The sequence below is a fragment of the Anthonomus grandis genome, chromosome 11 (genome assembly GCF_022605725.1).
Source record: "Anthonomus grandis grandis chromosome 11, icAntGran1.3, whole genome shotgun sequence".
In the NCBI taxonomy this organism is placed as follows: Eukaryota; Metazoa; Arthropoda; class Insecta; order Coleoptera; family Curculionidae; genus Anthonomus; species Anthonomus grandis.
In genome coordinates, this window is record NC_065556.1 from 12,349,539 (window position 1) to 12,365,442 (window position 15,904).

The following is a 15,904-nucleotide window of genomic DNA, read 5'->3' on the forward strand; positions in this document are numbered from 1 at the left end:
AGTTACAGATGTTTTTGAGCAAAATTTACCTGTCCATCTATACAAGGCTTTGGTATAATACTTTCAACATTCTCTCCTTCTCCCGGGATTACATTTAATAAAATATCCAGCATCACTTTAGTTACAGCTTTTGTTTTTACTTTTCCCTGTTTTCTTGTAGTTTGAACTTCTTGTAATTTTTTAAAGTTGACTATTGCACCCCAGTCGTATTCTGCTTCTTCGGTTTTAATCTAGAATCTTGGTTTTTAATATTTTATTATAACTGTCTAAATTAAAATTACCTTAACAAGCCTTCCAGGTTGCATGTAAGGCAGTAAATAGCGTGGTCTTGTTAAATATTCTCTAAATTGTACGCCAAGAAAATCCAATTCCCTTCTTATTGCATAATAAGTAGCAACCTTGTCCTCTTCTTTTACTTCAATTTCATTAAACTCGGCCAGTTTTTTTAAGTAATCTGAAGAAACACAACCGTATAGCTATAATGGCAGCTTAACTTCATGTGAGTTATATCAATCAATTTTGAACAGTGTTCTATATGAACTAGGTATCACATATTATAAAGATTTCATGATTAAAATGTCTGAAAAAATGTATGATTTCACCTTTACCTTTAATATTTACTCAAAGGAAACATTCGAAGGTACTACTGTGAATGAATCGGCTTTATTTTATTTTAAGGAACAGATGTCTCAAGTAATTTAGTTAGAAACTGTGTAACGTTCTTATGATAAAAGATGGTGGCAGGTATTACTGCAAAGTTCTCCCAAATTTTAAATATTGTAGTATAATCGTAGTATAACAACCAGTAGCAATAGCTTTATACTTTTACTACATTGTGTGGTTACTAATTCCCAGATATTATAAGTAGTATTTATGATAGAATTTGGGTTTTAAAGGATTTTATTTAATATGATGACCATTTAGTCTCATCTCAATAATGCGGACTTTTCGGTCAATTATGGAACCTCGTTCCATTTGGACAAATTGACTAATGTATAAAATTATAATTTTCAATTTTTGTACCATCCTAAAAGACAAAAAAATCGCCAGCTCAAAATCGAGTGTGTCATTTTCTAGCAAATGGTTAAAAAACATACAAGGGGCAATTTCCGGTCAAACCGGCCAAAAAATCAATTGAACGCATCTTATGATGCACATGACCCATATTATGTTGACAAATTCATTTTTTATCTACTTCCATCAGCCAATCTTTAAAAATTTTAAATAGGAAAAGGTGATTGATATTTTGTGCAACAAACCATTATAGCTTGTTTTGTGTTTAAAATAAAACAGTTGTCAAATAGTGTATTAACGGTGAATTTTAAAACTTTTTTTATTAAATTAAAACGTACTACGACAAAATTAGAGGGTTTCGTTTTGTATTTAGTTACAGTTGTTCATACGTTTCTTTTAAGCAACAGAAAAGATTAATTACCAATGGCTGGTAGAAGACACCATTCAGTCGATTTGAAAGAAAAAATATAACTAAGTAAACTTATAAATCAGTCAAAATTTTATTCTGTAGAATTTCGTATATTTCAAAAATGCACCTCATAAATTTCAATTTATATTAGCCTAATTTTAAAGTATTTAATAGCATAAATCTTTAAGCTCAATGTTAGAAGAATATTGTATAAAAGTCGGTAATATTGTGCGAAACTGTACCTGGATAAAAAATGGAGAATGTATTGTCAAATTTATTTACATTTTAAACGAACGGTTTTATTAGCGCTACATTTAACGCATGGGTTATGTGCATGATATGATATAAATCAGACACTCAATTGAATTAACTTAGACAATTGGCAGTAATTTTTAATTTATAACTTATTAATAATATAATAATTTAAAAAAAATAAATAAAAAGGCTTTTCGGAAATTAAATGGCGCAGTCGGTAGTATAGTTTTAATATTTTTTTTACTTAATTAGCTATACTGGTCTTTTACGAGTGGCAAGAACATGATACTTAAAGCAATAAATGATTTAGCACCCTGCGAGATCCTGATTTTGGAGAATAAAAATACCTTCATTTAGAGTAATAAATAATTATACCTTCAAAAAGGTCCAAGTAGTTACTATTAAACTTCTCAATCAAGAGGTAATTAAAACTCAACTGCAATTAAAAGGCCGTTTCCTTTTTAACGTACCTCAAGATTGCGAAATTGTTACCAATGAAGAAAAGTTCCAGATCACTGAACCAATAGCAAGCAGCCAATCTATAATACTAGCGTGATTAGCAGAAACGCTGTATGTGCAAAAAAGTTGAAACGGAGTAAATCGTGTTTAAAGTAAATTGCGCAGCCGTACCAACCGATTTTCTAAAACCTCTTTTTTACTGCATCATATTTTTTCATTGTTGATAAAAAAAACATTCTGAATAAAAAAACGTCAAGACCTGTAATTTTTTTAAAAACGCATTTACGGCATTTTTGCTAATCATTTAACACAAATGTTGTTTAATATTATATAGATACGGCGTTTTGGAGTTCTTACGTACGATACGGCCTTTTTACTAAGTTGGCAAGATAAATAATGTAATTTCAAAGTTATTGATGTAAAAAAACAAAAAATGACCCAAAGTACAGATAAGGCGTTTTTGCTAATCACGGCAGAATACTTCTAAAAATTGTGGAACCCGCCATCGAAGAGAAATCTTCAAGTTTTAAGATTAACCTTCAAGACATCCAGTTGGCGAGCTTCATGCTGTAGAACATCAAATTTTGCAAAATCCGCCTTTTCACCTCGTCGAGCAACAATCAATTGTTTTACGGACTGTTTTTGACTGTTTTATGGACGATATGTATTTATTTATTTTTAATAATTATAACTGGTTACAACTAGTCAATACGTCGACCAATCCAGAACCCACCAATATGAGAGATGTTCACCTATCACTATAGCCCATAAAGTTGAATTTTAGGAGAGAGGAGTTATGCCACAAAGCATTCTGTAGAACCATAGAATAATGGCTTTCATGGTTAGTGACTGCATTTTATTCTAACAAAATTATTTTTATTGCAATATATCAGATAGTGAATTACTTAATCAATTAGCATATAATTTTGCAGTTTATAAATTTCAAATAAAATAAGAAATTAATATCTAAACATACAGCTGGTAGAGAGAATTAAAGACAGGGATTCCAACAAATGCTTTTTTCATTTCTCTAGATGTAGCAAACCTTTTCACCAACATCCCCATATGAGAAGTGGTTAATACTATTAAAAATAAATTGGTTAGTTCTCGACTCACTGATATTGAAATTCAAGAGATTTTAGACCTCTTAGAAGTATGCCTTATACAAAATTTCTTTAATTTCAACCATGAAACATACATTCGGGCAGATGGCCTTGCAATGGGCTCTCCCCTCTCTCCTCTATTAGCTGGCACTTTTATGGACTACTTTGAATCTAATAACATTCTAAATAATAACTCTTTTAATTCAAATATATTATATTATTATAGATATGTAGATGATTGTATTTTACTGTGGAATGGTAGCAATCAATCTTGATGATTTCGTATCTTTTATTAATCACATCCATCTTAAAATAAAATTTACACTAGAAACAGACACTAATAAAACAATAACCTTCTTAGACTTATGTGTTAAAAACATAAATAATAGGCACGTTTTTGAAATTTATAGGAATCCTAGCCACACTGGTACAATTATCCATAGTGAGTCATTCCACCCCTTTTCACATAGGGTAGCCACCTTAAATAGCTATATGAATAGAGCTTTAGAGATTCCGATTTCGCTGAATGTAGAGAGAGAGGGAGTTGTCTATTATTAGACAAATAGCCGTTACACATAACTTCAACCCTAAATTAGTAAATAAATTCATTAATAATTTCAATAAATTAATTTTACATAGAGTACAAAACCACGACAACCTAAATAACCTAGAGCTTTTAGTAATACAACGATTTTTTAACAAGGAAAAGAAAAATCACTCATTATTCAGATTGATTTCCCTGAAAATTATGTGATTAAAAATTAATTAATAAACAACAATCTGCAATTCAAATTACACTCGAGTACCGCTACCTGTAGTAAAGTACCTTAGTTCTTTTATAATAAGTGAGCGTGCTTATTAGGACCTAATCCATTTACCCCAACCCTCCATCCCTTTTAGATTTTTAGTCCTCGACCTGATGATACCATAAGCTTTGTAACCGCGAAACCAGCCGTCACAAAACAAAAATTAGGAATTTTCTGGAGAAATAAGACCCTTTTTTTCCTTCACCTTATAAACAAAAACCCAGAATATGGACATAACTCTACAAAATATAATTAATATCTACATAAGCTGAATCCTCAATGAAGCCATTCAAATTAAAATTAAATATTAGCTGATACTGCTGTAGCGACTAAAATTTTTCTCTGGAAAAGAGAAATTGGTTCTGTGTACAAAAAAAAAACTTCATAATTGGGCCATTCTTTATAATTCAAAATTTAAAGAGCGAATTTTATCTTGATATGGTGGAAATTCCTCTAATCCCTAAAGCTGAAAATTAACTTATGAATATCTAGATGGAAAAGGCCATAAGGAAGGGCCAGCTAGATCACCTGAATTGAGCCCAGTAGACTTTTTTATTTGGGCCATTAAAAGCCTATTATTTACACATAAACTTCAAAATTTAGAACAGCTTTATAAAAGAGATGTGAGAATATAAACAACATAACGATTTTACAATTTTTTGGCCAATAACAGACAGAAGTTATATTGTATTCCAAAGAACTATTAATTTAACAGTTATTTTTAGATTGTTTCTATGAGAATGTTCTTCTTATGATCTTGTTATTAAACGGACTTCAAACGAACTATCGAAAACTTCCACTTGAGATTTTTAAAGACTACAAATATTTGCGTAAAAAGTTCGCTATAGGTCTCAGCAACTTTTCTAAACCTTTAGAATTTCAGATATTTGAGGTGAAAAGTTTTGTGTCAGGCGACTAAGCTCCTTGTATATTTATTTCCAGTACCTTTGGGTTTTTATGTTTAAATAAATGATGAGCGTGTGTGTCACTACTATGGCTTAGTATAACAAATAGTAAATACGTTAAAAGCCTTTAGTTATGCGTGTAGTCACAAAAGATTTTTAATTATAACTTTAATTATATCCTGAAAATTAGTTTTAAGAAAAGCAAGTAGTTTACAGTGAGTGGTACTATAATTGAGGCAAAATCTGCATAAAACTGTATAAAAAACAACAAGTTAAAGGTCACGTATCCATCACGTAACCATCCAACAAAATATATGTAATTTTTTAAAATATGTCTAATTTTCGAACCAATTTGTCTTTTTTTAAATTTAGCACCTTAATACATCCCAACTGAAACCGAAGTGGTTCCAAAGTATCTCCAACCATTATCAAGTGTAAACGTGACTTAAAACCGAAACATCGTGCTAAATTTAAAATAAATATTTTTTCAGGGATGTACATTTTCAATGATCTTGTACAATTAGACTCAGATTTAATTAAGTTTATTATATGGACTACCTGGTTTTGCATATCACTTTCCAGTGTTAAAAACATTAAACTCCTAATTGATAATTTATATACAATGAGACAAAAGCTTTTAATATAGATTTACTTACCTTCATGAAGGATTGGAATATTGGTCTGGTTCTGAAACTGGTAAAACGACCGTTCCAACATGTATTCGGGATTAATCTCCTCAACTCGCAGCAAGTTCAGTACCATATTGTAAGTTAAATGAAAAGCAGAGTTAATGGGGTCTGGGAGTCCTTTCACGATTTCTCTTCCAACCGCTGGTGGTACTTTTTCTGTCACCATTAATATCACTATACCTTTATCATCTAGACCTCTTCTACCGGCCCTACCAGACATCTGGATGTATTCGCCAGATGTTATCTAAAAATGTATAAGTGTGAAGAAACGATATGTAACATGACCCTAGTTGGATAGTGGCATGCAATACAGCCAAATTTAAAACTCGTTTTTCTTGTCTAATAAGATGTCTAGGGTGGCTAGTTTATTTTTCAAAATCATTTAAAATGATCTGACATGTTTTTTCATTTGACATTGTTGTAAGATACATTTTTAGTAATTTTCGTATAGGCTACAAAATATTTTTTAGTACCGTGTCAAATTCCTTGACACCACGAGGTTTTCCATTCACGCCTTCTCCTATTCTACCATACCGTTTCAAGTGGCTTAACACGTTATTACGAATCGTTATCGTCTAAAATAACGTGTCAATGGTCAAACGTCGTTAAAACAAGGCAATAAATTTTATCACGAACAATAACAAATTTTAAGTCTAATAATAATATATAAATACAGATTACAACGGGTTCAAAAATCTTGTTTACGATTTATATACGGTATTCGTCGCCGCGAACCGGTAAGCTACAAACTGCGTGAAACCAAATGGCTCTCTATGGAATATCGAAGGAAGTTACATGCTGCAAGTTTATTTTATTCGGTAATTCAGTCTAATTGTCCCTCGTATTTGACAAACGAAATTCGATTCCGAACGGATGTTCATTCCTTAAATTTAAGGCATGGAAGATTAATCTATCCGCTGCTGCACACGACGTCTTTTTACGAACGATCGTTTTCATTTAATATATATATCGTATATAACTAAATTCCTGAAAGATTCAAAAAATTATCATTAGGCGGATTTAAGTTTTTTTGTAAGAAATTTTTACGAGAATAGAATGATTCCCTGTTAAATTTTTATCGCATTCATTTGGCACTGAGCGTTATTGTGTTGTTATAGTAGTTATTATTATACTAGTAATCTCAATATTCATATATGTGTATGGCGTGTGTGTGGAATAGTGTAGGATTGTGTTATGAGTAATATAGATAATATGGTATTATTTTGTAAATATGTATATCTATAGATAAGTTGGACTTATTATTTTGTTTTTTCTTTTTGAGTTTTGTAATTTACTTTACACAGGGGGTTGAACCTGTATCTTTTTAAAATTGTTTTTTAACCTCCTTTAAAAAAAAAAAACAAAAAAAAAATATTTTTCTATAAATGTAGTGTCTTTTTGGACTATTCTGGTAAATTATACAGAACAATCAAGAAAGAGAAACTATAAAAATAATTTATTCTAAATAAAAAAAGTTTTTAAGATTAATAATCTTAAGATTTGCTATATAAAAATAAAACCATATTCCAAATTTCTTTAAAAACAAAGAATAAATGCTAATTTGTGGCCAAAATTAAAAAAAATACATTAAGTTTATCACCCTGTATCATGATTGTCTTGGACTTTCGAACTAGGAAAAATTAATTTAACCTCTTTTTTTTTAAAGGCATCTGCTGTTACATTATTTACAGGATACCCTGTATAATTAAATTCAAATTATTAATTTTTATGTTGCATCCCAGAGGGAAACCTGATATTTCTAACAAAAATTATCACAAGCTGAAACTAAGTAAAAAAATTGATATGATTGAAAAAGAATATTTTGCCTACAAACTCATTTAAAAAATATGAGGTTTTAAAAGAAAAACAGAAAAATTCAATCATTGCCAATATCGCCTTACGTCGCCGTCGGTTTTATTACTAAAAAAAAATGGTTTATTACCAAATCATTAGGGGCCAAAACGGTGGACTTTTATCAGTCCGTGTGTACTCCTGAATATGACTGTATATCTATTACTTAGTCATGTTTAAAGCCTGAAGTTCTTAAGTTTGAGCAAAAACTTCAGGCTTTCAAAATGAGTTGTTTCTTTCTCAATATGTTTTTAGATTTGATCGTGATGCAAATATTAGCGACAAGTGATAGTGTAAGCTGTGCAGGATCAATATTGTCCTGAAATTACCTCTACGTGGAGTAATTCTAGTGTAATCATCGAAGATCTATGCATATGTAAATACTGTGTCCCAAAATGCTTTTAAAGGCATAGAACTTAGCAATTTATGAAAATAGCAAAAAAATTCAAAATGCGTTTTTTATGGAAGACAATACTCTTTTCAAAACAACCCTTAACTCAGTTATCCCCGAGAAACCACTCCTAACTTTTTTAACAAATGGCACCCTCATTTTTTTTTTTAATTTTTTAATAGCATTTTTATTTCTTAATATAATGGAAAAAATTGTCTTTTTTTAATGAAAAAATAAACGCAACTTTCTTTTTCTCAATTTTTGAAGGACACTATTATTTATAGATTTATAAAAAAATAAATGAATCAACAAATAATTTAATTAATAAATCAAAAAAATATGCCACCGCTGGGTTTTAAAATTAAATAAGAAAATAATCTCGGTCTCAGAGGTTGAGCACTATTGATATTAATTAAATCGTATTGTATTCGTTCAATCGTTTTAATGAAAAACAAAACACTTTTTTTTCATTGTGTTCAGAATGAAAAATTGACGAAAACAACGAAAACACGGTCACGGTCTCACAACATATTATAATTACAGGCTACACGTGTTTCGCTCAAGCTAGAGCATCATCAGGCTAAAATCAAAAATATTACTTAAAACAAAACTAGAAACTTACATAAAAAACCTTTAAAAGCCATACACACATTTCACACTACATAAATAAACAATAATTTTTAGGTTATAATGGTACAAAACAAAAAATAAAAATTAAAAAGTAGAACGCAACAAGATAGAAGACTAATCGAGAATCGAACCCGGTACGACAAGGTTATAAGTATGATTTCATTCCCCATTGAGGGTATATCACTTCATGAGTGTGCATGTCTTTTTTTATTAATATTTTTCTTAGTGGTTTTTCTTGAATTTTTTTTAAGTTTTTACATTCCTATTCAAATATAGGTTCTTTTAATTTTTTCTCATAAATATTTAAAATGTATTGCAACTGGAATGTAAATAGTTGTTTAAGGTCTTTAAAAGGGTTGTCTCACTTGTACTACAGTTTACTGATGGTGCAGACAAACGGTTGTTTTAATTGAGAGACACTCCTATTTGTCATAATAAAATAAGTGAACACAAAAATGTAACTTGATTGTAAAACTGACAAATAAAATCTTTTTGTATTTGTATTCGTAAGTATGGATGTAAAACCTATCGACTATATAGACCTAATGCTAAATTACTTAACACGTTAACCAATGTAAACTGAAGAATATGACTAAAAGGAAAATGTTAAAAAAATACTTAGCTAAATTAAATTACTGAAAATTAAATTAGGTTACGTCAAAAGTAAAAACGTCATTCACACACACGAGAACAGGACTCTTTATAGCTTTTGTAATTTCCATTTTCTCCATATTGCCAATAGCAGACAAGGGTAATTGCTTAGTCATTTTAAATAAGAATGACTATATTCAAAAGGTATTGGATTTTCTGAATTCAGAGGATTTCGTTACAGTTAATAGAGACTCCACCAACTCGTATTTTACGAAAGTTAAACAAACATTGGACAGGTGTAGCTTAACTCTCGATTTCTTTAACACTAAAAAAGAAAAACTGTATCCTATAAATCCTAGAACTCCGATCCTTTACAGTCTCCCCAAAATCCCGGCGACGAAGATGAGGAGAATGACCCGAGCCAGAGGCTAAGTCTTCGGACACAACTTCGTCGACACAAGAGGAACAACAATTAGAAGATGAACAGGTATCGAGCATTTTTATTAAGCAAATGCGAGCTCATTTAAAAAATAAATTAATTTTATTAACGGATGACAGATGGAAGAAATTTGTATTCCTTTTAAAATTATTGCTTTAAAGATACTTACACCATAGAAGTAATTTCTAAGCCGTATGCTAAATTTAATGAGGTAGTGTTTGGTATTGATGGTGTTGTTGCCGAATTGACTAAGTCAGATTTTGTCGGGATTTTGGCAGGAATCAATAATGTTGATGTTTCTAAAAAGACTTTATCAATTTCACATAGCTTTTGTTGACTGGAATACCCTGGCAAAGCTAATTATGATCAACCGAAACAAGGATCAAGATGGGAATGTGGTTAACCCTTTCACTGCTAAGTTAGCTTTTTACGCCGAGCGGCACTTTCTAGCCCGAAACGCATATCTACGTCCGGAGCAGCGTATGGCTAATTTAAATTAGTATTTTTTATTTATTTATATATTATATTTATTTTACCAGCTTGTAGAACTCGCCAAAAGAAGTTGAGTTACTCTCACTGAAATACTCAACTTTGAAAACACCCTGGTATAAGTTAAAAATTTGTAAAACATCTTTTTAATTTTTTTTTGCTAGGGAATAAAAAAAACATATTCCATGCAAAAAATTTATAATAACAAAAACTCAAATTTATAAACAACTAAACAAAAAATATACATTCTGGGAGGTTAGAAAAACCATCAAATAAAACAAAATAAAAAAACTTTATAAATTCCTATGATATTTTACAAAAGTCAGTAATATTTGCAGGAATGGTATCTTTCGAAACAAATCAAAAGGCAAAGCGGCACATCGCATAGTGCACACATGTAACGCGTATCGCTTCTTTTTCCATGTTTTGAACACACAATGCATTTTCTTTGTGCAAATTTTTTGGCAGCGGTTGCGGGAATCATGGAAACAAAATGACGCTCAGTTAGTCGTAAAGGGTTATCTCCATCTGCTGACCTTCCACTTCTGCTGTGCTGCTGTGGAAGATGATGCGCTGTGCATGGTGTCTATGAGCTGGCCTTGAAAATCTAGCAGAGAAATGTTTTTACCGGTTACCATTTTGTAAACAGCATGTGAGTTCAATAAACTTAAGTCCAGTAAATGAAAAAAAAGTTTTTTGTACCACTTTACGGTTTTACGTACGCATTCTACCGAACTTAGTAACATATCGCTGCGATCTACCGCTCCCATATTTTCATTGTAGTTTAGTACACATACTGGTTTCCTTATTTCTTCTTTTGTGGTTCTGTTTACTTTTTCAGAATCCTTCATGTCACTGTTGTGAAAAGTCGAAAGCATTCGAACTTCTCGTTTGTCCTTCCACTTTAGAGCTAAAAGCCGATCCGTCGACATATATTCAATTTCTCCTGACTTTAGGTTTTTAAACAGATTCGGTAAATTTCTCCTATTTTTCCTGACGGTTCCACATGCGTTTGTCTTATTTTTATGTAAATAGGTAAACAATGCGGGACTTGTATACCAGTTGTCTACGTACAACGAATGACCTTTGCTCAAATATCGCTCAAGAAAAGTTAGAACAATATTACCAGATATTCCAATATCCTTGTCAAGATATTCATTTTTTTTTATTTCTGTTGCAGCTCCGACATAAATAATAAAGTCTAAAACGTACCCCGTTTCACAGTCACATAGAAGAAAAAATTTTATTCCAAACCAATGTCGTTTGGAAGGTATGTATTGCTTGAAAAATACCCGTCCCTTGAACAGCAGCAAGCTTTCGTCTATGCATAAGTTTTGAAACGGATATAAGGTTTTAGTAAATACATCCCTCAAATGGTCAATGATGTATCTTAGTTTCCATAAAACGTCATTCTCCGGTTTTTTGTTATTATCTGTAAAATGTAACATTCGAAGAAGCAAAAGGAATCTATCCCTGGGCATTATTTGCGAAAAAATAGGAGTGGCTAAAAGTTTGTCATTCGTCCAATAACTATTTATTGAATTTTTTTTCACTTGCGACATAAGAAAATTTGTTGCTATAAAGCAGTAAATTTCGCTGGAATCGGTATTTTTCCAACGATTTACCCTCGAACTTTTGGATAACTCTGTATTTTCTGTAACGAATATGGAGTAAAGGTTTGTTTGATCCGCGACGTATTGGGTTACATTTTCATCAAAAAATATTTTGAAACAATCCAGTGCCGTACTAGACATGTCTAACTGGGGAATCTGACAGCCAGACGTACTGTTATCAAAATTATGTACTACAGGAGACAGATCAGATGATTTCCAAATGTAATCTGATTTACATTTTTTACCAGATTTTACCAGATCTTCTTCTTCCGACTCGGAATCAGATGAGGATATAATACTCGGTAAATTATCTTCTTCCACGTAATTTTGCTTACTTGAAGTACTTGGACCAGCAGTAGGTTCACTATCGTCTAACCAGCCATAATCGCCTAAATTGCTGACGACATCATCATCTTCACTTTCGCTGTTAGCCAGAATTTGATACAACTCATCGTCCGTATAAAATTTTAGTTTAAATGGCATTTTGAAACAGCAAAACAATAACCTCCCTTCAATAATTCAATCAGCATACTAAACAAACAAGATCGAGACGGTTCGCACAAGTTGAAAAGTAACCCCACCCCCCACTGAAATATTTCGGTTGGCTCTAGGCGGTTCCAATGCGTCTTTAAATATCACCATTTTTAATCGTGTTTATACGGCCAGAGCAGCTTGTCATTAAATAATTTCTTTGACGCAACCGTTTATATACGTCAGGAGCAATTTTATGCATACCGTATATATACGCCTGTAGCAGTTAAAGGGTTAATTGGCATCATATTAAGTGGATTAGGTATGAAAAGGCATTCCCTTTTACAATGAAAATTAAAACAGATTTTGATGAAGATTTTCGCAGTATAATGATTCTTCCACACAGAGGAAGACGAGTGACAGTTGCTTCCATGGAAAAATGTCTCAAACCCTTACACGAGGAAAAGAGGAAAATTTCAGCATTAAAGCTGAAACATTTAAAAGAAATTTGCAATTTTGGAAGTGTCCCAGATGTCTGCCGGCTCTTTTTTACAAGTTTGCTAAGTAGTGACGAAACCATTGATGAGGATGAAACAGTGGTTCCAGATGTAAATGACCCTGAGGCCGAAGACTTTTTCTTACAATAATGTTATTAATAATTATTTTTATCTTTCATTATTATGTTTAGAATTAGTTCTTTAAGTTTATAGCTTTTCGCATCACTACAACTTTGAGAAAGTATTATGTGCCAAATATGGCTATCTGCATTTTTCCTGTTTAAATTAGTTATTATTTATGTTTTTCGAAAATCTGGGTCATTATAAGAATTTTTTTTTTTTAATTTTATTCAAATAAAAAATATATAAATAAAAAGATGAGTTTTATTAAAATGTGTTTTTTTATAGATTTGATTTGATACAGTCTATTAAACTTTATTTTGTGTCTCCTAAATATAAAGCATTTTGTAGATAGCTACATATGGAAACACACCATCCATTTGAGGATTTTAAATTAAGTCAAATATTAATTTCTGTTTACTTGGTAATTGTTTTGTATTAATATGCACTTTTTGTTTTTTGGATGTTAACTCTATCCGTTGTCAAGCCTTTGTAATAAATAAATGCTCCAAAACTCCGCACTCTCCTCGATATTAAAATTAAAAAAAAAAATAGCAACTCTCCAACACAATTCCTTCTTATCATAAATATGACTATTTCTAAACAAATTATTACAAACTTACCCATCTCATTTGTTGTCCGTCAAATTTACTCATCGAAGTAAACAAAACAGTTCTCGCAGGCATATTTAACCCCATAGCAAATGTTTCTGTGGCAAACAGGGCCTTAATAAGACCCTCACCGAACATGATTTCAATGGTTTCTTTTAAAATTGGCAATAAACCACCATGATGAATGCCTATTCCACGCCTTAATAGCGGCAAAATATTCTCCACTTGCGGCAAGTGTCTATCCGATTCAGACAAAACGTCCATTGCATTGTTAAAAACTTCATCGACTAGTTGCTTTTCGGGTGCTATAAAACAAACATTTTAAATTATAAATTAAAATGTTAATCGATGGAAACATACCTGTATTAAAGTCCAGCTTAGCCATCTGTGTGGCGTATACTTCGCACTCTTTTTTACTAAAACTGAAAATAATCACGGGAGCAAAATTTCGTTCCATGATCATTTTTACCACTTTAAAAATATCTGTTTCTGCGGGGTTTTTACCAGCGATTCCGCCTTTTCTACCCTTTTGATCCCCTTTTGCTGCATCGCCACCGGTTTGCAATACTGCCATTGCAGCATTAAAACTGTCTTCTTTAAATGTTCCCTGAAAGAATAATTTATTAAGTGAGGTGATCAAGAACTAAGTGGAACTGCTAGTAGATCTAAGATTTAATAAAATATTAAAATTTCAATGTAGGTTATTAAAAAACTTAGCCAAAAGGAGAAAATTTGAAAGCCCAAACATAAAACTATATGCGCAAAATAAAAAATAAAAGACTCGTCTCAACAATTATATCGAATTTAGGCCAATTAGTCAAACATGAAGTTAAAATGTAAGATATTTGTATTTGCGCTGACGTTTCGAAGTTAGGTAATACCGCGTAGTATACTCAAAGGGGAATTATGAATAATTTTGGTAATATGTAGCCTATTTTGTTCTTGTAAATACTGCAAACTGCAAGTGGTAAACTTCAAAGTAAAATGCGTTAAAAAGGTCAAATATACATTTTGTATAGCGGGTGATGCGTCGTTGAGCGGAACATAGAAAATCCCACGTCAGTTTTAAGGGGGTCAATTATTGGCTTCCCTGTACATTTTACAGAAAAAACTTAAGATAACTTTTTGAAGAGACCAATCTGGCAAAGCTTCGTGCAAAGTTTCAAAAAATTTTAATAAGCGAATCTTGAATTATTCAATTAAATGTAATTGCAAAATTACCAAATTTTCGGTTAAGGTAAAACCAGACACCAGCAAACAATTTGTTATAAGGCTTTGTCAAATCTGATGTACAGCCAAATACAAGAAATGTTTTTTTTCGTTTTATCAATCTCACAACCATACATTCAAAGTAAGACACGTTAACATTACTTTTTTATAAACATAACACTTAATTATAGCTATTTTTTCGTCGATTGAATAATTCATACTTGTTTTCAAATATCGACTGTCACTGATTTATTGACACTTTTCCTCACGTCAGTGACAATATTCATTTTACTGGTGCCCGTTTGGTTTTACCTGAACCGAAAATTTGCTAATTTTGCAATTACATTTAATTGAATAATTCAAGATTCACTTATTAAAATTTTTTGAAACTTTGCACGAGGGTTTGTCAGATTGGTCTCTTCAAAAAGTTGTCTTACATTTTTTCTATAAAATGTACAGGGAAGCCAATAATAGACCCCCTTAAAATTTACATGGATTTTCCTATGTTCCGCTCGGCGACGCACCACCCGGTATACAAATCAATATATTGGCATAACGGTTTCAAAATATCAAACTATTGTTAAAAAAATATTTTCTTGTAAAGTCGTCATATTTATAATAATAATTATTTATTTTAAAAATTTATGAAATCTTCTTTGACCTGTCTTCTTCCCCTTTTTTTCGATACTGTTTTAAATGACTTCCAATACATTTTTTGCTGAACAAACGTTATGTTTCGTTCAGTAACTAAGCACATGAACAATTATATTACCAATTACAAAGACACAAGGCCTTCGACACCTTAGATAAAGAAATCTTGTGCCAACTTAAGCATTTTGGTATGAGTGTAAATGCTGTCCGAATTATTAAAAATTACTAACAGGTAGAAAGCAAAGAGTTTGTATTAGACTTACAGTATCTGAATATGTGGGTCTTGATACACGAGTTCCACAAGGATCAATTCTAGGGCCACTTTTATTTTCTTACACATGTAACTTTTAATAGATATTTGAAGGAATGTTGTTCTCAGATGATACCCAAATTTGCCTTTAATTTTTTTGTGAGGATTCATTTAATACTGCGATGTGTATTAACTATGACCTCTCAATTATTTCTGAAGTATCAAGAGCTCATAAACTCTTTCTAAATGCTTCCAAATTATAATTATTCAATCTATTCAACCAAATAATTTTGAAATTATAACTGAAAGTAACTCCTCCTGAATCTGAAAAAATTGGGGTGTTTGGATGGATAGGGGGAATTGGAATTTGAAAGCCATGTATCTAAATTACTTCAAGGAGCTTATAGTAAATTAAAATTTTGGCATATGCAGAGTATCCTTTAAAACCAAT

At 31.4% G+C, this 15,904-nt stretch overlaps 1 protein-coding gene across 1 annotated transcript in view; it reads right to left on the minus strand.

Annotated features, from left to right (window-relative positions):
• LOC126741884 (exosome RNA helicase MTR4) overlaps window positions 1–15,904 on the minus strand; it is an 81,632-nt gene that overhangs the window by 24,973 nt on the left and 40,755 nt on the right. The window contains exons 6-10 of the mRNA XM_050448345.1: window positions 13,704–13,950; window positions 13,356–13,648; window positions 5,608–5,884; window positions 282–454; window positions 30–230 (exon numbers count right to left, since the gene is read on the minus strand). Coding sequence (XP_050304302.1) covers window positions 30–230; window positions 282–454; window positions 5,608–5,884; window positions 13,356–13,648; window positions 13,704–13,950 — 1,191 coding nt within the window. The remainder of the gene's footprint in view (window positions 1–29; window positions 231–281; window positions 455–5,607; window positions 5,885–13,355; window positions 13,649–13,703; window positions 13,951–15,904) is intronic.